The sequence below is a fragment of the Acanthaster planci genome, linkage group LG09 (assembly GCF_054643075.1).
Source record: "Acanthaster planci isolate LZ-2023a linkage group LG09, COTS_SCS, whole genome shotgun sequence".
Classification (NCBI taxonomy): domain Eukaryota; kingdom Metazoa; phylum Echinodermata; class Asteroidea; order Valvatida; family Acanthasteridae; genus Acanthaster; species Acanthaster planci.
In genome coordinates this window covers 15324970-15344881 of record NC_141785.1, presented here as the reverse complement: position 1 = coordinate 15344881, position 19912 = coordinate 15324970, and the positions used below count along the sequence as shown (strand labels likewise).

The following is a 19912-nucleotide window of genomic DNA, read 5'->3' as shown; positions in this document are numbered from 1 at the left end:
ATCCATACAAACAGTAACTCTCAGGCACAGAGTTCTTTGACCCACTAGAACTTTTTGCGCACTCGATAACGGAGCTTCTTTCGAGCTGTCAGGTTGAATGAAAGCATCGTGGCATGGGTCAGCACCTCCAAGATAAGGCATCCTTCAGTCTGTAAATAGCTTTCGTAAACACACAAGCAAATAAGCAAGGTCAAAATCCGAGACAACAAACAACGGAAAAACACAGAAAAGCGGGCAACAAAGGTTAGAAAGTTTGGCTTCCCGATGGCCAAACTCGGCTCTCAATCTATGCGGACGGATAAAAACGGCATGCAGAATATGCGCTGAGTGGGCGTATGTCTGTAGCGGGGGCGGTAATTCAGAGATTAAAAAAAAACTCAAAATGGCAATGTCTTTCATTCTTAACAGACTCTTCATTACCACCCCAACTTCTCACTCAAAGAAAATGAGACAGTGTCGTTTCTCTGAAACAGTTGGGGCAACCTTGCGCCCCCCCCCCGACTGGATTCGCCCCTGCCCCGGTCCACGGCAAGACATTATCTCACGGTCGGGAAAGTTCACATGTTCGTCTTCGAGGTGATTTCACAAGATGTTTTAGATAAGGAGAGTACAGAGAATATTGTACACGCTTGGCATGTTACATGATGTGTGATATGATAAGCTGGACATTCTCAAACGACTTCCTCATTAACCCTGATCAACATTAACAATGCAAGGAGATGTTACGTGCATCCACCCAGAGTTATAGCTCGAGACAACATCCGAATCTCTTGTCTAGAGCTAGGTCTAGGTCTTTGCTCCCTTGGAAATGCGTGGAGACGCGTAGACGATAGACCTAGCCGTAGCTCTGGAAGCCCGTTTCGGACACGGCCAGAGTAGCGCCTGTTTCAGATTTTGGAAACAAAATGGCTGTTCATTATGTGTTCAATAGAACGTGCAGCTATTGCATACCGTGACTGTCGGTGTGCAGTGGTGCATACAACCACCAGTTTGTTTAAAGGTAACATGTGGTAACTCTCTCCTTACTCCGCATTCACCTGAATACAGAAACCATTGTTAATTAATGCCTGAAGACCATGAGACTCTGGAGACGCCGAGTCGCGATGGGGGGGGGCAGTTCCGTTAATTCCAGAGGAGTGTGACAAGCCTACAAATTTCAGAAAGGCCAACAAAAGTTACGTTAAAAATCCCAAATTTCTTGTACCCACACCTCCCAAAAATTTGGTACCACACCAGAAGTACGGTTCTCGATCCACGCTTAGAAGGGTTTAAATCTTTACTTCTATATACAATTCCTGAAAAGGCACTTCTGGATATCCGTAGTTGACAGCAGTGTGTCGAAATCACGGCCGACTCATTACATGCCCGATCATCACAATCTCGATATTGATTCAAAACATGCTTTGATTTGTACAGTTGAAAAATGCTCAAACAAGTGACTGTTTTACTTTATAAACTGCAACTTATTCTAAGCTTAAGGACCCAAACTCCCTTGGAATTGTTCACTCCTTTACTCCAGAAGAGCTGGGCGGACCTCCCCCCCGACATTTTTCCGACAACGCTGCATTTTTTCAGGAGCTGAGCCTTCATGAAATTTTAGAGTAACTATCTGCAGTCACATCGAGACCAATTTTCGTTCGTGCGCAGCGCCCATTTTCCTGAGACAGGTCCCAGCCAAAAAAAGTATACCCTTTACACTGCATGCGGTGCTCAACGAACGCAGGCTGGCACGCCTGTAGCCTTGGACTTCAAATGACTGTGATAACAAAACCACGTCTGAGTTCAAACTTCACATTAATTTTGTAATGATGAGGAGTGTCGTTACATGCGTGTCAAGTTTCAACGCAAGCCAGCCAAGGCCAAGTTGGGGGGGGGGACTTTGTGAGGGTTGAAGAAAATCAATACTGAATATAAACTTTTACTTTAACCGTGAAAAATAAGGCAGTCAAGTTGCTTGAGAAGCAGACAGTGGCGTGTTGGGTGCAAGTGAAACTCAAAAGATTCAGTCCAATACACCTAGGTATAAACAAAGCGTTTGAACACTTATTTTGATCAAACCTTTTCCAAAATGATAGTGCTTCCCCGCCTTTCTGTCAGTTTTTTACTACAGACACTTACGAACACTACAGTAGACACGAAGTAGTTTAATTTTGAAAAATAATTCACTTTTTTATTTTCAATAACTGACACAAATTACAATACAGAATACTGTATTCTTCAATTTTTTATGCGTGTGCCTTTAACTTATAAAAGGTTATCTATGTTGACAGTAGACAAGCCTTAAATTCAAGGTCAAAAAGTGGAAATATTTTGGAAAAAATGGTTCGCCTCTGAAAGTGTTCTTTACAGTTACTGTCAGCTCATTCTTGGCACACCCTATCTTGTACCCTGCCAAAGTCAAACGAGGGCCCATTTCACCCGCAAACCTCCGGGAGGTAGTGCTGAATTCGGGAACAAACTTTGCTTTGAACATGCCCCATCAGCACCATTCGTGACACCGCACGACTGAGTTATCTTGATGAGTTATCTTGACTGTGTAGCAAATCTGCTGTTGATTCATTCGACGAGTAGCAATGGGAACACATTCAGCGCGTTTACAAAATACCAAAATATGACTAGCACAAAGTTGGCTGGAGAACTGCAGTATTTTGGGCATCATTTATGTTGAGGCAGGCTACACCAAGATCCCAAGGTACCTGGTGGAACCGTTTCTCATCCGCAGCCACTTTCTGTTTCAGTATTGTCTAAGAGAAGTTGCCAATCTTCCCCATGGGGTTGCAGGTCAGTGACCAGGCCCAAAATTAACCAGAAATGATTTGCGTGCCCTAAATTTCTCTCTCATTGGAGCATTATTTTGTGGTCCCTGGACTAGAGGATTTGTAAAAAAGAAGGGTGCAAGCCAAGACTGCCAGCTTGTATTTCTGGGAAATGTGGATAAAACTTAGCCTTGTAAATGGCTCTCTTTTGCAGTAGACAGTATAGGCAACAAGTTCAAAAAGGCCATAGGATGGAAATATCTCCCAGAGTAATGGGTGAACCCTGCAACATTGAAGAGAAAAAGAAAGATGAGGAAATAAGCTTTAGTTTGATGTGTGTCTTTATCACTGGATAAATGTGTATTTGTTTTGAGTTTCTGATTTATCATAATGGTTCAAAGCAGTTTATTTATGTGTCTGCAACCACTGAAACGTGCACTATTTTTGATAACAGGAGTTGTGATGCAAAGAAAGAAAGCACTATTATTGTCATATTAACTGCACTCTAATCATTAGCCTCTCCAAGAATCATAAGGAAAATTTCCTATATTGGGAAGGTTGTAGCCTCTCCAAGAATCATGAGGAGAATTTCCTATATCGGGAAGGTTGTGGCCTCTCAAGAATCATGAGGAAAATTTCCTATATTGGGAAGGTTGTGGCTTCTCCAAGAATCATAAGGAAAATTTCCTATATTGGGAAGGTTGTAGCCTCTCCAAGAATCATGAGGAGAATTTCCTATATCGGGAAGGTTGTGGCCTCTCCAAGAATCATGAGGAAAATTTCCTATATTGGGAAGGTTGTGGCCTCTCCAAGAATCATAAGGAAAATTTCCTATATTGGGAAGGTTGTAGCCTCTCCAAGAATCATGAGGAGAATTTCCTATATCGGGAAGGTTGTGGCCTCTCCAAGAATCATGAGGAGAATTTCCTATATCGGGAAGGTTGTGGCCTCTCCAAGAATCATGAGGAAAATTTCCTATATTGGGAAGGTTGTGGCCTCTCAAGAATCATAAGGAAAATTTCCTATATTGGGAAGGTTGTAGCCTCTCCAAGAATCATGAGGAGAATTTCCTATATCGGGAAGGTTGTGGCCTCTCAAGAATCATGAGGAAAATTTCCTATATTGGGAAGGTTGTGGCCTCTCAAGAATCATAAGGAAAATTTCCTATATTGGGAAGGTTGTAGCCTCTCCAAGAATCATGAGGAGAATTTCCTATATCGGGAAGGTTGTGGCCTCTCAAGAATCATGAGGAAAATTTCCTATATTGGGAAGGTTGTGGCCTCTCAAGAATCATGAGGAAAATTTCCTATATCGGGAAGGTTGTGGCCTCTCAAGAATCATGAGGAAAATTTCCTATATTGGGAAGGTTGTGGCCTCTCCAAGAATCATGAGGAGAATTTCCTATATCGGGAAGGTTGTGGCCTCTCAAGAATCATGAGGAAAATTTTCTATGTCAGGAAGGTTGTGGCTTCTCCAAGAATCATGAGTATAATTTCATATATCGGGAAGGTTGTGGCCTCTCCAAAAATCATGAGTATAATTTCCTATATTGGGAAGGTTGTGGAGTTTACTTGTTAACTGAATGACAAAACTGGGGAAGGTTTCATGCATATTTCAACTCACATTTCCATGAGGTGACCTAAGCGGATGATATTTTGCATTTGCTGTTATTATCGTGAAAAATATGGTCCATTCCTTACAACATTTACACAGCTTAAAAGCAATTGGTTTACAAAAGTAACATCACTAAAGAACTGACAAAATTTAAAAAATGGTAAATGCACTTTTCATTTCTTCAAAAGATGTCCAAACAGAACCAACAAAACACTTGTGTAAATGCTGTATTTAGCCTGAAAAAAATTGTCAATTGAAGCAAAGTGCATTTTGTGAATGGGTGGGGCACAGTGGTATGGATGTGAGTGAGTTTGTTTCTGCATTCACTTTGGGACCCAGAACAAAAGAGGAAAATGAGGTCCCCGATTGACAGAGGGTCCCCGGTTGACAACTGTGTACAAAACATATGGGTGGTCTTCAAAAAAAGTACAAACAAAAGAGGAACAATAGGGGGTCCCCAGTTGCAGGCAAATACACACTTCCATGAGTGTTTGGGGGGGGATGGGCAGTGCATAATGATTGAAGCTAGTCCTTCAAAAAAGTCTGACAGAACATACCAAAGGAATGTGGTGGCAGCACACAATAAAAGTAGATGGTGGGTGGTTCACATCCTACTTGAGGTCTTCCTCTTCTTGACTGGCATCCTTGAGGCCCATTTCTTTGTCAAATTCGGCATCAGATATCTGAACATCAGAAAAGTACACAAACAATTTATGCAAAATTGGTTGTTCCTATTTGGGCTTAATGGGCCCTAGTACGCTTGTACATGTCAGACTTCCGTGTATACACGTGTATGACCTCAACTTTAATGAGGCACACTCATTCCACTTTCAGATGTCACGGAACTTAGAATTTCTCAGAGTAACAGAAAAATTACTGAGACAGTTTAGAGACTAGTCCACTTTCTGGAGGTGAAGCTTGGGCAGACTGTCGAATTTCCATCCAACACTGCACTTGGAAAAGACTTGGATGGCCACAGAAATGGGAGCAAGATATTGCACACGGCAAAATGAGAACATAGACCAGTGGAAAAGGTTTCCCCTCTTGCTCCAAATCACATACTAGCGATTCTGGCCAACCATGCAACATGTTCAGAGCAGTTTTCCTGAAATGCTGGAGGTTAAAATTCATCTACATGTAGCACCGACAAAAGGAGAAAAAAAAATATCTGCCAGAATTGTTTCTTCAATTTACAATCCAGTAAATAAATACACATACATACATGAGCAAAATCACATAAAAGGTTATTTTCTATGACTACAGAACATTGTTAGAAAAAGATAACATACGTGTATGCTAATATGTAGGGAAAGATCAACTCTGATACACCAGCATTTCTTCAAAACCCTACGTTGATATTGTGCAAGCTCACTTCCTCAGCTCATTTAGCTGTGCTAGAGGTATTTTCGCAGCACAGCATGTTTTAGTCCTTTTGTAACTTGTAAAGCACCATGGCAGACAAAAAAGTCTGGTGGAGTGTCTGATCCCCCGCTGAATGCCATGGTCCTTTCCAAAGTACATGGGCAGACAGACAATCAAAGATCAAGGGGACACTCATTGATGGGAGAGGGGACAGCATTTTACGTTTACTTGAACTATACTTAACTCATAAAATAAACAGGGAGAATGAAATTTAATGAATTGAAGTAAGGGGCTCACACTGCTCTGACCAATTTCCTGAAAAACATTCTACTGTCCTTCAGTGTCTCACTATGCCCCCTCATGTTTTCAGCACCCCTCCTCCAAAATGGACTTTCTGATCACTTCCTGGGCATATCCATTTTAGTAAAGGCCTGCATCACTGAACATAAAAATGCCTGGAAAGGGGACAGGTCACCTCATACTGTGCAATGTGTTACATGTTCCTGCGGGAGGCACAGGGCAAGTCTGACAACCGTCAACCTGGCCTTTGAGTAAGTTGAAACATTGTCAATTTGTCTTTACAGGAAAAAGAAAAACTTAATAAGCCAGAGAATGACGTGAAGTAATACAATACTGGCAGATTCAAGTCATTGCCTTATTAATTTGATTACCTGTAAGTAATTATTATTTATTAATTAGGTTTGACTTGACGTAATGCAAAAGCAGCCACGCCTTAAATAGTTGACCCGAGTACTCAAAAGTCAGAACATCGCGAATGCCATTAAAAACTTTCACCGTGACTCTTTTTCATGTTACTATGTAGATCTGACAACTAAAGCCCAGCACGAATTTGTTCACACATAACCATTACAGCGGTGGCTACTCAAAGGCAGATCCACAATTAAATTTGAGCTGGCAAAACTCATTTTTAGGGGAGCCAAACAATGAAGAAATTTTTTCGTGCAGCCTTTTGCGGCCTTACCGCGTTGATATTTTGTAGCTTTTTGAAGGCTTTTGGAAGTGCTGCAAGAAAATGAAATAGATAACTCCCTCCCCTTAGGCTCTTTTATGGCGGGAGGGAAGCATGGCCCTCATTGGCCCCCCTGAATCTGTCAATAAAAAGGTGGCTTCAAGTGGTAATGTTTTCCATAGTCTTTACTTCAGATAAGTATGTTTGAAAATACCTTCTTGTACAAGCCCCCTTGGATTCTGCACAGCTCATGAGGTACTTGAAAACATGCATCAAATACAAATTATATACATGTACTTCTATTTCAATAAATTGGCCTTATCCATGAGTCTGTCATCTTGAATCAAAAATGAAGCAGTTAGACTCTTCTATGGCTATGTCATAAGTGTCATTTTTGTCAACCGGTGATTGGCAAATCTAAGGCTGGCTGTAAGTCAAGACCAAAATAAATATTCACAAAACTTTAAAAAGATCTCAAGCAAATATAAAAACACTATACAGTAAACAGCTCTACTAAATGCTACATGAAAATAATTCCCACTTCAAGGCCAAATTCAGCAAGTGGGCATTTGGAGGCAAAAGATGAAACCAACAAAGAGTGAACTTTCAGCAACCTTTGGCCGCCCTTACACAATGGTGGTCAATGTTTGTAAACAAAAGAAAGGTCTAGTAGATGTTAAAAACCAAACTTGAGATATAGGAACAAAACCGATGTGATAAGAGAACACGATAGACCACCCTCAGTGTGCTCCGTTGGGTGGTTCAAAAATAACAATAAAAACTCATGTCAGCTTTTTGACTGAAATGGAAAATGAGGCTGTTATGTTGAGTGTTCAGTAAAGATCATGGATTCAGAGAGCTTGATCTAAAGTGGCCATCTCACATTTAGCTCATAGTACTTCCACAAACATCCTCTGACAAACTGTGAGCACAAGTAAACTCCTATGTGCAGACTTGGCCCTGGATACAGAACAAACATGTAGTGTACACATGCTTTGGTTGATTTGGGTATCGCAAACTTTTCAACAAAGTGATATGCATGTAGTCCTGCAGGGAGAGAGAGTAAACATTTCAACAGTAGCTAACACCTTGAGATAGTCTGTTGGCCAATCAAATGTTGGGGTCAGGGCTTAGGAGTGAATGGGTACATATGGATATGCAGTTTCCTTTGCTTTACATTTCAAAGTCTATATGGCTGAAACAATAGGGATGACTTTGCCTACTTTTTTTTATATAAAACTGGTGAAAAATGCTTTGTCTGCTTTATAGGTGAAAAAACTTGAAGTTTTCTCTGAGATTACATCCTCAGTATGGCTACCAAAGAATCAACGGGCCATCATCTTGAGTGCTCTATATGCCTTAACCGTTTCCAGGACCCCAAACTTCTGAGTTGTTTGCACAGCTTTTGTCTGGCATGCCTCCAAGAGTTACAGCAGCACGCCGATCTGTCTCAGAAAAATGCTCTGTGCCCAATATGCAGGAAGGAAATTACTACACAAAATGTTGTCGACTTGCCCAGTAACTTGACACTGAGTGCACTGGTGGAGGAGGTTGCCGTGCAGGAACAGCTGCGAGAAGGTCAAGGCTCGGGGGTCAAATGTCAAGCATGCGTTGAGCAGAATCAGGCTGTGTCCAGATGCGCAGAATGTGACCACTTCCTTTGCCAGGATTGCCAGCGAGCACATCAACGTCTGACAATCATGAAGTCCCACACCATCCACACAGTGGCTCAGCTGAAATCAGGAGAAGTTGTGTACAGGAGCAAGCTGCGCGACTTTGTTCCAAAATGTGGGAAGCACACCGACCAGAGTCTCAGCATCTACTGCAATACGTGCCAGCGCCTGACCTGCCCCACTTGCTCCATCTTACACCACAAGGACACTGAGCACTCCCTCAGTGACCTATCAGAAGCCTTTGATAAATGTAAACAAGAAGTCATGCAACAAATTGCTGCTGTGGAAGCGATTAAAGTTGGTTTCAGCGAAGCAGCAAGTGAAATGGGTGAGTCCCTCCAAACACTGCAGGCCACATTTGATGAAACCAATCAGAAAATTACCGATGAAGCCAACAAGGAAGTTGCCAAGATAAGGGACAAGGAGCAGCGACAGAAGCAAGAGCTGAAGCAGATCTATCAAGAAAGAGTCAAGATATTTGAGGCTGCTGAAACTGCCAACAAGGAGAAGGTGGCCAAGCTTGACCGCAAGATAGACAGCACAAACCAAATGATAGCCCAGGCCAGTTGCTACGAAGTGCTGGGCATCAAGCAGACACTCCTGCAGAATCTCAAAGAGCTGCAGAGGACAATCACAGAGCCAGTGAAGTTGTCCCAGGAGTTGAAAGCAGTGGAATTTGAAAAAGGCGTGAAGCCGCCGGGGAGAATGGCTGCTGAAGCTGAACATCACCTGGAATCAAAGGATGCACAATTTACACCTCCAAAAGCCCCAAATCGGTCCCACGTTCAACAATGCCCAAACACGGAGATTAAAGACACAGTTGAAGTCCTTCTTGAAGAACCTGGGTCAGCCAGCCCCAAAGATGCGGGGAGAAAGGGTCAGGTGGGCAAGAACCAACTAGCTGAGAAGCCAGACACAGAGCAAAAAAGCTCCAAGTGCAGTGATCAATGGTCATTTGGAATTCTGGTGCCAAGAGATCAACCGAAATCTGAATCAAAGCTTACAGTCGAAGAATCTCATCAACCAGAGGGATCCCAACAAGAAGAGCACTGGATCCTGGCAGGAAAGATTGAGAGATTTGGATCTGACCAGATCAAATTTCGTAGCCCCTATGATGTGGCTGTATTCTCTAACAACGAGTTAGTCATAGCAGACACTGAACACAAAAAACTAATTCAGTCTTCTCTCACAGCCAATCCTTGGTCTGACGTTTCAAGCATCCTAGAAATCAACGGCCTGACTGATCCACTCCATGTTTCAGTCAACAAAGACGACCAGCTCATCGTTTTAGACAGTCACACTTGTACGGTCAACATCTTCAACATGAATTACAAACTCCTTCGACAGTTTATACCAGGTAAATGGACAAACGGGGAACCAACGTGCCTGTCAGTGGATGAATGTAATCAAATAGCCGTGGGCTTCAGGAACCAAAAGATGGTATTTCTTCACAGCTCAGACGGATCACTCATCAGATCCCTGCATGCCACAATGATCGACTCTTATTTGGCAACCTTCAAACAACGATTTATATACACCAACTACTGGAACAAAATGTTGTATTCACAAGACTACAATGGTGACATCGTGTTTTCCGTGAACATCCCTAGCAACAGTCCCAGTTACTGGGGTCCAAACGGCGTGTGCTGCGATAAGCACGGCAACATTTATGTTGCCGTACGTGGGCTCGCGTCATCCCATGAAATCCAGCGTTTCAGTCCAGATGGAGCCAACCTTGGTTCTGTGATCACACAATGCAGTATGCCACGGGGCATCTCACTTGCATCTGATGATCATTGCCTGGTTGTGGCAACAAAATGTTCTGTCTCCATATATAGACGTGTAACTCACATATGAGATTGGCCATGACAACACAAAAAAGGATTGCACGATTCAGTTTCTAAAAGCAATGTACTCTGTAGACAAGGACTTTTTATTACTTGATTCTGGAAAACTAAAGTTGACAAGTTCAAATGTGAATTTTTCACATGTACTCATTATTAAAAGAAAGACTGAACAGTGTTCAAAGATATGACTGGCCAATTCTAGTTCTGCCCTGCCTCACACATGGTGTCGAATTCAATAGAGTACACATGGGCTCCACCTGTTAACATGAGAGGTTGCTTTTTACCAGGCATTTCAAAAGCCCACACTGCCATACAGGATTTTGTGTGTTCTTCAAGGTACAAAGCACAACTGATTGGTAGTTTAATGCACATAAACCTTTAAGGCAGGGACTTAAATGATTTCTAAAGCCTGCTGGGGAATACATCCCTCCAACTTTTGACTAGGGGTTATGGGCAATCTGATCACCCTCCAACCCAAAATTTTTCGGAGGTGAGAAAAAAAAAAGCATGGTGGATTTTCTGGCTGGCTTTCAGCTTGCCAACAGCAGAATCACAACACAGAAATACTGGAATGCAAGAAGTACAAACACCTTAAATGCCCTGCTTAGTGCTTATACATTAGCATGCAGGTATAGATAACATTTGCATCTGGATTATAAATACATGTACTTTAACTGTTGTAATCTGGTGTTTATATCCCCCATTTGAATTTCCATAGCCAGGCAAGTTCAGGATTTCTGCCATCTCCATCCCACCCACTTGATAGCATTTATGCCACTGAACTCCACACATGGGAGGGTTTCACACCAGGTACAAACGGTATTAGTCATGGGCATTCCCGGGGTGGGGGTGGGGGGTGGGGAGAGAACAGAAAACGGGAAACAAATATGAAGATAACAGAAGAAGAGGAGAGGGTCTTGATTACTTGCTTGAAAATACACATACTTTGGAATCGACCGCCAATCCCCAAAGTCTCCCATTCCCTTCAAAAGCCAAGAGAGGCCATTAGCTTGACTGAAGAAGAAACCAAATTGAGGCAATGTCGCATCACAATGTGTTGAACTTCTTTGAAATGAATTCAACTTCAAGTTAATGGGTGAGATCATGCACATGTGCCTGCTACCGGACCAAAACTGATGGCTAACCTGTTCTACTCTTTTGGCCTAATCGCTAAAAACTGCCTACCTGAAAAGAAATGAATTCAACCTCATGAAAAACAAAACTTAACCAAGTATTTGCTTATAATAATAAAGAGATGGAAAACATTGTTTTTGCATCCAACAAAAGCCTCCCATAAACTTGTCAATTATTTTTTTTGACGGAGTGCAGTGAACCAGCGTAGCAAGGGGAGTTTGTGAGAAAACCGCACAGGGCAACAATGCTTTACATATGCCTTCAAGTTTTTATAAAAGTAATCTTGGCTCTATGGGTAGCAGACAACAAGTGAAAAACCAAAAACCCTGTAAACCCTGGCCCTGTTTCGCACACTCAATACCCACACTTGATACACACACTCGATACCCACACTTGATACACACACTTGATACACACACTCGATACCCACACTCGATACCCACACTCGATACCCACACTTGATACCCTCACTTGATATCCATACTTGATATCCACACTTGATATCCACACTTGATACCCACAATCAATACCCACACTAGATACTCACACTTGATACACACACTTCATACCCACACTTGATATCCACACTTGATATCCACACTTGATACCCACACTTGATACCCACACTTGATATCCATACTTGATACCCACACTTGATACCCACACTCGATACCCACACTTGATACCCAAACTTGATACCCACACTTGATATCCATACTTGATATCCACACTTGATACCCACACTCGATACCCACACTTGATACCCACACTTGATACCCACACTTGATATCCACACTTGATACCCACACTTGATACCCACACTTGATACCCACACTTGATATCCATACTTGATATCCACACTTGATACCCACACTCGATACCCACACTCGATATCCACACTTGATACCCACACTTGATATCCACACTTGATACCCACAATCGATACCCACACTAGATACTCACACTTGATACACACACTTCATACCCACACTTGATATCCACACTTGATATCCACAATTGATACCCACACTCGATACCCTCACTTGATACCCACACTTGATACCCACACTTGATACACACACTTGATACATACACTTCATACCCTCACTTGATACCCACACTTGATACACACACTTGATACCCACACTTGATACACACACTTGATACACACACTTGATATCCTCACTTGATAGCCACACTTGATACTCTCACTTGATACCCACACTTGATACCCACACTTGGTACCCACTCTTGATACACACTTGAGACACACACATGCCCTGCTTCCCCATTGCTCCCACAGTTGGACTGTTCATTCCTTTTACATTACATGTATTGATTTTTCTGTTAAACCACAGATGTTCAGTCTAGAATCTCTCACACATTCATTAACTGGCCTTTATAATGAGGGGCATATGTTTCACATACCCAATACACCGTATCTGACTGAAAACGATGGAGAACTGGTTAAATTTTTCTGGTCTAACTTCAAAAACCTCACATTCTGAAACAGAAACAGAGCACAATATTTCAATAATCAGTGGTCAAAACACAAAACAAAAAGCCAAACCCAAAACCAAACAAAACCATACAAAAAACAAAGAGACCAAAACATTGCTTTCGCAATCTGTAACAGGGCGTTAAAATGCCCATATGGCATTATACATATACACGTACGAGTATGCATGTACAGCATTATCCAGCCATTATGCATGATGCCAGTTTGCTGTATGTCAACAGAAGTAGACAATACTGACATGTCACATGTGCAACGGTACTTGAACTGACCAAACATAAAATGTGCTGCAAGCAACACATCCTAGAAATTTTCAACCCTTTGACATACAGCACATAAGAGGCTTTACTGCTTTCAAATGATTTTGTTCCTGTATTGTCAACGGCCCTAAAAACACAGAGATGGCATTGATCTGGCAACGTGTGCATGTTGTGTTCACAACTGGCAAAAGTGGAAGTTTAAAGGTACAGTCCGTCATTTGTAGTTTAAATCCAAAATGTAAGTATGTTTTAGAGCATAGAGATATTAATTTGACATTTTGTGTGTTTCTCTCTTTCAGGATGGTACTTTAATTTTGTGACATTTTCTGTGTGGTTGTGACAGTCAGCAATGGGGGAACCTACAAGGCCGGCCCCGTCTGTTTTGGATCAAGTGAGCCAGGACTATTTGCAGTGTCCCATGTGTAAGCACCTCGTCGAGGAACCCAAGCTGTTGGACTGTTTGCACCATTTTTGCTTGAAATGCCTCAAGGCGTTGAGAGAGCAGCACAAGGCTTCCATTCCCAAACTACCATGTCCGTCATGCAAGCAAGACTGTCGTGTCAGTGACATCGATGAGCTACCTCACTACTTCACATTGGGGGCTTTGGTGGAGGAGGCAAAACTACAGGAGCAGCTAAAGGTCAAGGGTCAAGGGTCAGGGATCACTTGCCAAGCCTGTGATGAAAGTAGCGACGCTATGTCCAGATGCTTTGATTGCGATAGTTTTCTGTGCCACCAATGTGAAAAAGCCCACTCCCGTCTTTCCATGACCAAATCGCACAAAATCTGCTCACTAGACGAGCTTCGCTCTGGGGAAGTGATCTACAAGAGTAGGCAGAGGGAACATGTTCCCAAATGCAAAAAGCATCTGGACCAAACCCTCACACTCTACTGCTGCCCTTGCCAGCAGATGATATGCTCAACCTGCTTCATAGAAGATCACAAAAGCTCTGAACATTCTCTCACCGACCTGTTTCAGGCATCTGACAAAACCAAAAAAGACATATCCAAGACAGCGGTGGCAACTGAACTAATCACAAAGAGATTCAGAGATGCTGCAGAGAAGGCACAGGAATCCCTCAAGAAAATAAAAGCGGAGTTTGCTGAGACCAACAGCAAAATTGCCATGAAGGCAGATACTGAGGTTGCAAAGATTAGACAGGAGGAAAAGAAACTGAAGCAGGAGTTGAAGAAGATCTATCAAGACAGAGTCAAGAGGTTGGAAACCGTTCAAGCTGCTAACATGAACGAGGCGGCAAATGTGGAACGAATGCTGGACCGGGTCAACAAATTGACAGCCCAGGCCAGTTGCTATGAGATTATAAACTTTGGGAAGAAACTTCTGTCGAGCCTCAATGACCTGCAAACAATGAGCAAGAAACCAGCAAAGGCACCAGACGAGCCGCACTTTGTGGACTTTAAGGAACTGGAAGGTGTGCTCGGGAAACTGATCCTGGAAGAGGAGTCGAGACCTGGATCAGAGTACCAGGCTTTCCAAGCAGGGGGGTTACTCCAGCCACACAAAATCGCAGGGGAAGAACACTGGAAGCTGGAGACCCAAATCAAGAAATTCGGAGTGCAAAAGACAAAGTTCCAATGTGCTTATGATGTGACGGCATTGTCGAGTCACGAAATAGTCATTGTGGATATCAAGCTCCAGCAGCTGATCAAGTGTTTCTGCTGGCCTTCCCAGTCAGCTTCATTGCAGCAGGCAACTCCCATCCCAGATCTTACTGATCCAAGTCACGTGTCGCGGACCATGCAGGACCAGCTGATCATTCTTGATGGCCCCACAGTCAAAATCTTCAGCAGAGAGGGTGAACTGCTTGATCAGTTCATGCCAGATGGGGGAGTGAACAGCAAGCTGACATGCCTGGCAGTGGATGGAGATGGTCGGATCGCTGTGGGATACAAGTACAATGAAAAGGTCTGCCTACATGAGACCGATGGAACCCTAATCAAGAAATTGCCTGCTCCGATGATTGGCGAGCACCTGACTATCTACAAAAGGCGGCTCATCTACACAAATCACGGTTATCGAATGCTACGCGCAGTGGACTATGATGGAGCCGCTGCATTCTCCGTGGACATCATCAGTGACATTGATAGTGACTGGGGGCCCACCGGTGTGTGCTGTGACCATGACGGCTGTATCTACGTCGCCGTGAATGGGTGGTCCTACAGCGAAGTCCAGCGCTTCAGTTCGGAAGGCGAGTTCCAGGGTCAGATCCTTGACACTTGTGGCTTTCCGTGGGGCATCACACTAAGCCCTGATTCGAACAGTCTGGTGGTGGCAGCGCACAACTGCGTCGCAGTTTTCAACCGTACAAAAATGGGAAATGGCCCCAAGCCGAACTAAATTATATAAATAGTGTTCAGGCCCAGGATACCCGATTACATCTTGCAGGATCTGCTTTTAAAACCGACATAACCATCTCAACACCATCAAAAGTTTTCACTTGTGGGTTGCTTGCGGCATAATAATCATGGTACATATATTCAGTGTGCACACAAAGTGTTAACCAGTGTTCCATCCAATGAGGGTTTGAAATAATTACGTAACACCCCCCCCCCAAAAAAAATGAAAGTTAACTTATCCCAGTACTCTGTGATGGTAATGAGAACGAACGAATCCAAGATTTTTAAAAGCTTTAACCACTTGCTGCCGGCTGCTTTTAAACATGCAGTGCACACATACGAGAGATTTTCAGTTTTCAAAATTTCTTTAAAAATTCATCATTTCATTTAATGGACCTTTACACCCACACAAAGGACTGTTTAGTGGCTACTCTAAGCTGATAGGCAACCTTCATTGACTCCCGAGTATTTCAGCCAGGCCTGCCACCCTGTAAAGACAGCCCAGAATTGTGAGTGTTGCGTAATTTTTGTTCCAAGTGAATGCGAGTGGCATCTATTCAAACGTGGCTGGATTAGTGTGCAGCAGTGCTGTGTTGCTCGTCAATGGGGCCCTGGAGCACTTTTATCCGCGGTGCTAATCCAAGGGCGTGCTATGCCCAAAACAGTGGTATACTGTTTAAAAACAGTGACGGATTACCTTTGAAAAATGCAAAATGAAAAATGATGGCAATTCCGAGTACTGTCTTTTGTTACACGGACCAGCTCTTTTGTCCCATTTCGGGCACCCCGGCTCTGCATATAAACCCATGGTGCTCGAAACCGGGTTCCCCGGCAGCAAGTGGTTATACATGCTGCCTAACTCACTCAAAACTACTCAATGCTGCAGATTTTAAAAAAGGATTTTTTCTCACCTTTCCAGTTTTAAGTTTCTTGACCAGTCTTGCATCCTGCATCAGCTCATTTAAGTCCTCTTCCTCAAGCTGAAAAAGCAAGAGAAACATAATCATCTAAATCCTCTTTGAGGAATCCTAACTGTTTTCTTGGTAGTGACATTTTTTATGCTGACAGAGATGTAACTTTTGGTCAAACATGTTTATGTATGACTCTGGAACTTTAATTCACAGCATAAAGCATGCTGAAAAATGCCAAAAGACCCTTTCAAAAATGTCTGTACACTTGAAAAATTGTAACATTATTCTCAACAGGACTTGCCAAAGTTTCTTCTTCCTCTGGTCAATGTCCACCCTATTGTCTTGAACAAGCTGGAAAGACGACCATTTCTCAACCACTGGTCAATTTTGTGTGGTATCCGGGATACATTTTGTACTGGTGGGAAAAGTGATTATCACTCCAACTTGTCCTTAATTTATCTGCATCTAGTCCCGGCCTCCCTCACCTGTCTCTTCTTCTTCTTGGCGTTCTCTTTTCTCTGCCTCCTGTCCTGTCTCCTCTCCTTTATTTCCTGTTTCTTCGACCATGGCTGAAGTTTTCTCTGCTCCCAAACATGAGGGGAAAAAAGAAAAAATAATATATATAAAAATAATCATTTCGTTCATTGAGTACATTAACTGAGCTGAAATTTGAACCGACAGTCTGTGAAACAGACATGCAGATATCAGACTGTTTCAAAGTGTTTGCAACAGCTGACCCTTAACAGTGGAACTACTTAATATACCAGGCAAGATATGGGATGGAGGGGTACCCCCCTTACCTGTTCAATCCCTATACACACTGTAGACTATTGTTACCTAACACATCCCCCTAGAAGTCTATAAAGAATTCCTGAGATTCCAATCAAACAATGACCAACACAAAGGCGGGGGGTTCTCTCCATCCCATATCTTGCTTCAAATGACAAGGAAAGGCCTGTACAAAATAATCTTGTCAGATGCAAAAAAGAAACTAGTTCTGTCAACTTAAAAATTTGCATTCAAAGAAAGCATTCGGAAAATTGGCGGGAAGTCTGGCAAACTCACAGGGAAAAGTGTTTACTCTCTTGTGGTACCGCCTCAAGCCATTGTCTCAATAGCTATGAAATATCTCTTGCCTGATTTTTGTTTTGTTAGTTGTATTTTCTGCCCAACATTTTTCCAACCTTTGGTCCTTTCTTCCTGGAGGTACCTCCGCCATCTTGTACCCGCTTCATGTTAGTTTGTCTCTGCTTCTCTCTAGCTTTTTCCCTGAAACACCAAAGATTTAAAGTTTCATATTATTATTATTATCATTTCTGGTTTATTTGACTGTCCATAGAAGCCCGCAGGCTGAATTAAGCTTACACAAGATATGGTTCACCATATCAAACGCTTTTGTGCAGTCTGTAAGTGCAAGCGTGGATATGTTATATAACATACACAGAGCAGTGACTAATCTGAACTGGTTCTTTCATGACTAGTCCACATAAATTTAGCAAAAATCTTCTCGGCTCTCATCGTGACTGGCTTCCTTCTGCGAGGTCCAATATTTTGCGTAATGCAAACAAGCCGTCTATTCCCAGGTACTGAATGACAAGATGCAAGAACAGTGTAATTCCTTTTTAATTAGCCTACTGAACGAGAACTGCTTCTAATCTTTTAAGACTTGGTGTATTCTTTATGTGCCTTTATTTTCAATTATACATGTATATACAGTAATTTTAAACATACAGTTGTGTAATTTTCTTCCTTTTTTGGTAAACATTTATAACGTCAAAATGTAGTTAATCTGTTCACCCCTTCATCCCAGGAACCGTCCACAGCCGCAGCTTTGTGAGTGGATTAGTGCATACAACACATACATTCTATTCATCATGCACCTGCGGTTTCAATGTGGGCCTGCTGCTGGACAGAGCTTTGCATACTGGGCATACCGCAGCTGAGCAGTCACGGTCAAAAGAATCCTGGCGTGAAGAGGTTAACATTTCAGTATATTTCGTATCCTTTTTTTATCTTTTTCTTAATGTTTTAAATTGTAATCTTAATCTACACTATTATTGTGTTAACATTCCCTCAATTCAGTCCCTGGGCTGTGATGAATGTGAAATAAATTATATAAAAATAATATAAATACGGATAACATCTCGCTTGTTGCAAGTCTCAAGACTCAACCTGCTACCACCACCCAACAAATGCTATCTTGACAAATTTGTGATCCATTTTAGAGATGCTGCGGGGTCTGCAAAAAAAGGGAACTTTTTAATCGTGGCAAATGGCATCAAAGCGCATGACCGAGCATAGAGAATGGAGCGCATAACGACCGAGGTTTTCTTCTCTTACAGTTGTATCCGGTTCCACTTACTTTCCGTCCTGATTCAGTGGCTTTTAAGTTGTCCGTTCTTTCTAAAATTGTCAATTTTTCCATAGTTTGACAAAATCTGTAGCATGACAGAGGAGATTTTTTTTTACTCCAAACAGTGCACAGTTGCGCTGCAGACATCGATTGACAGCTCGTCTGGCAAAACACGAGCATGATGTACTAGGTTCACAGATGTACAATATTCCTGTTCACAAAATCACTGCGATTGAGATCCACTGACTGACATGGTAGTCTTGAATTCAAGGCTGTGTGATGTAGTTGGCAGGCTAACCGCCCGTATATTGTGCACGGTGCAGTACGCACAAAATCGACTCACATGAGGTGCATGTTCAGACAGTTCATTGTGCTGTGCAGTATGCATACGGAGTGCTGCTGAAACTTCGGCCATTTTGACGATCATAAATGCATACATGAGGAGAGATATGCATTTATGCACATATATCCTCTGATATGGGGATATCCAAAACGAGGCACTCTTTGTAAACTTGTGAAAATGATGAGAAAAATGCAGGGCCCCTTATCAGCAAAATTCTCTGACAACATTAGACGGTTTAAAATATGACTTGAAGTCTTGTTTGGACAAGCACTGAAAAAAAAAAAATCTAGCTTGAACATTTGGGAGGGAAAGTGGTGTGTAGGGTTTACAATGGGATGCGAGAAAGGCAGAGAAAGGTAATGAGGGAAAAATAGGAAAAGCTGCCCATGAAGATCGACCGAAATGCAGTAACACAGTCGGGCATTCAAAAGAGATGTACTGTACATCTTGCCTGTAGGGGATGGCACTGTAGTCAACGTCTAGTGTCTGGAAGTCGGGGAAAGTCTTGCCCTTGAGTTCCGGCATCTTGGGCATGCGCAGTAGGGCAAAGCCCCTGGCCAACCGAGCAAAGTCGAGATCTATGAATGAAATATGCACACAGGAAGCTTGAAGAGTCTTTATGCTGTAGAAAAAGGCTTTGTGTACGCCCCTTGCTTCAGGCTTTACATGTTAACATTTTTTGTTCTCTGTTGAACAGCTATGGAAAAACTTCTGGGAGGACAAAATCCTCTGTCTGTTTTAACATTTTTCTTTTGGCCAGGGGGTTGTCCAGTTAAACCTCACTCATCTGACTCCAAACTTTGCGTACGGCAAAA

General features: G+C 42.6%; 2 protein-coding genes across 4 annotated transcripts in view; one reads left to right on the top strand and one right to left on the bottom strand.

Annotated features, from left to right (window-relative positions):
- Positions 1 to 2164: 2164 nt before the first annotated feature.
- LOC147798198 (ATP-dependent RNA helicase DDX55-like) overlaps positions 2165 to 19912 on the bottom strand; it is a 29630-nt gene continuing 11882 nt past the window's right edge. The window contains exons 14-19 of one of the 2 annotated variants that reach the window (XM_087141241.1): positions 19549 to 19675; positions 17586 to 17670; positions 16887 to 16982; positions 16402 to 16470; positions 4928 to 5053; positions 2165 to 3039 (exon numbers count right to left, since the gene is read on the bottom strand). In XM_087141241.1, the coding sequence (XP_086997367.1) occupies positions 4982 to 5053; positions 16402 to 16470; positions 16887 to 16982; positions 17586 to 17670; positions 19549 to 19675 (449 nt within the window). In that variant the 3' untranslated portion in view covers positions 2165 to 3039; positions 4928 to 4981. Of the gene's footprint in view, positions 3040 to 4927; positions 5054 to 16401; positions 16471 to 16886; positions 16983 to 17585; positions 17671 to 19541; positions 19676 to 19912 lie in introns of those variants that run through there. The other variant, XM_087141242.1, reaches the window with a different exon arrangement.
- On the top strand, positions 6180 to 16407 carry LOC110982235 (uncharacterized). 2 transcript variants are annotated; one of them, XM_022240517.2, is made up of 2 exons: positions 6180 to 6283; positions 7972 to 11446. In XM_022240517.2, the coding sequence occupies exon 2, from the start codon at positions 8013 to 8015 to the stop codon at positions 10230 to 10232; it is 2220 nt and encodes a 739-aa protein (XP_022096209.2). In that variant the 5' UTR covers positions 6180 to 6283; positions 7972 to 8012; the 3' UTR covers positions 10233 to 11446. The 2 variants fall into 2 exon arrangements, with proteins under 2 accessions (XP_022096209.2, XP_022096210.2); XM_022240518.2 differs by lacking the exon at positions 7972 to 11446 and adding an exon at positions 13432 to 16407 and having other exon boundaries at positions 6190 to 6283.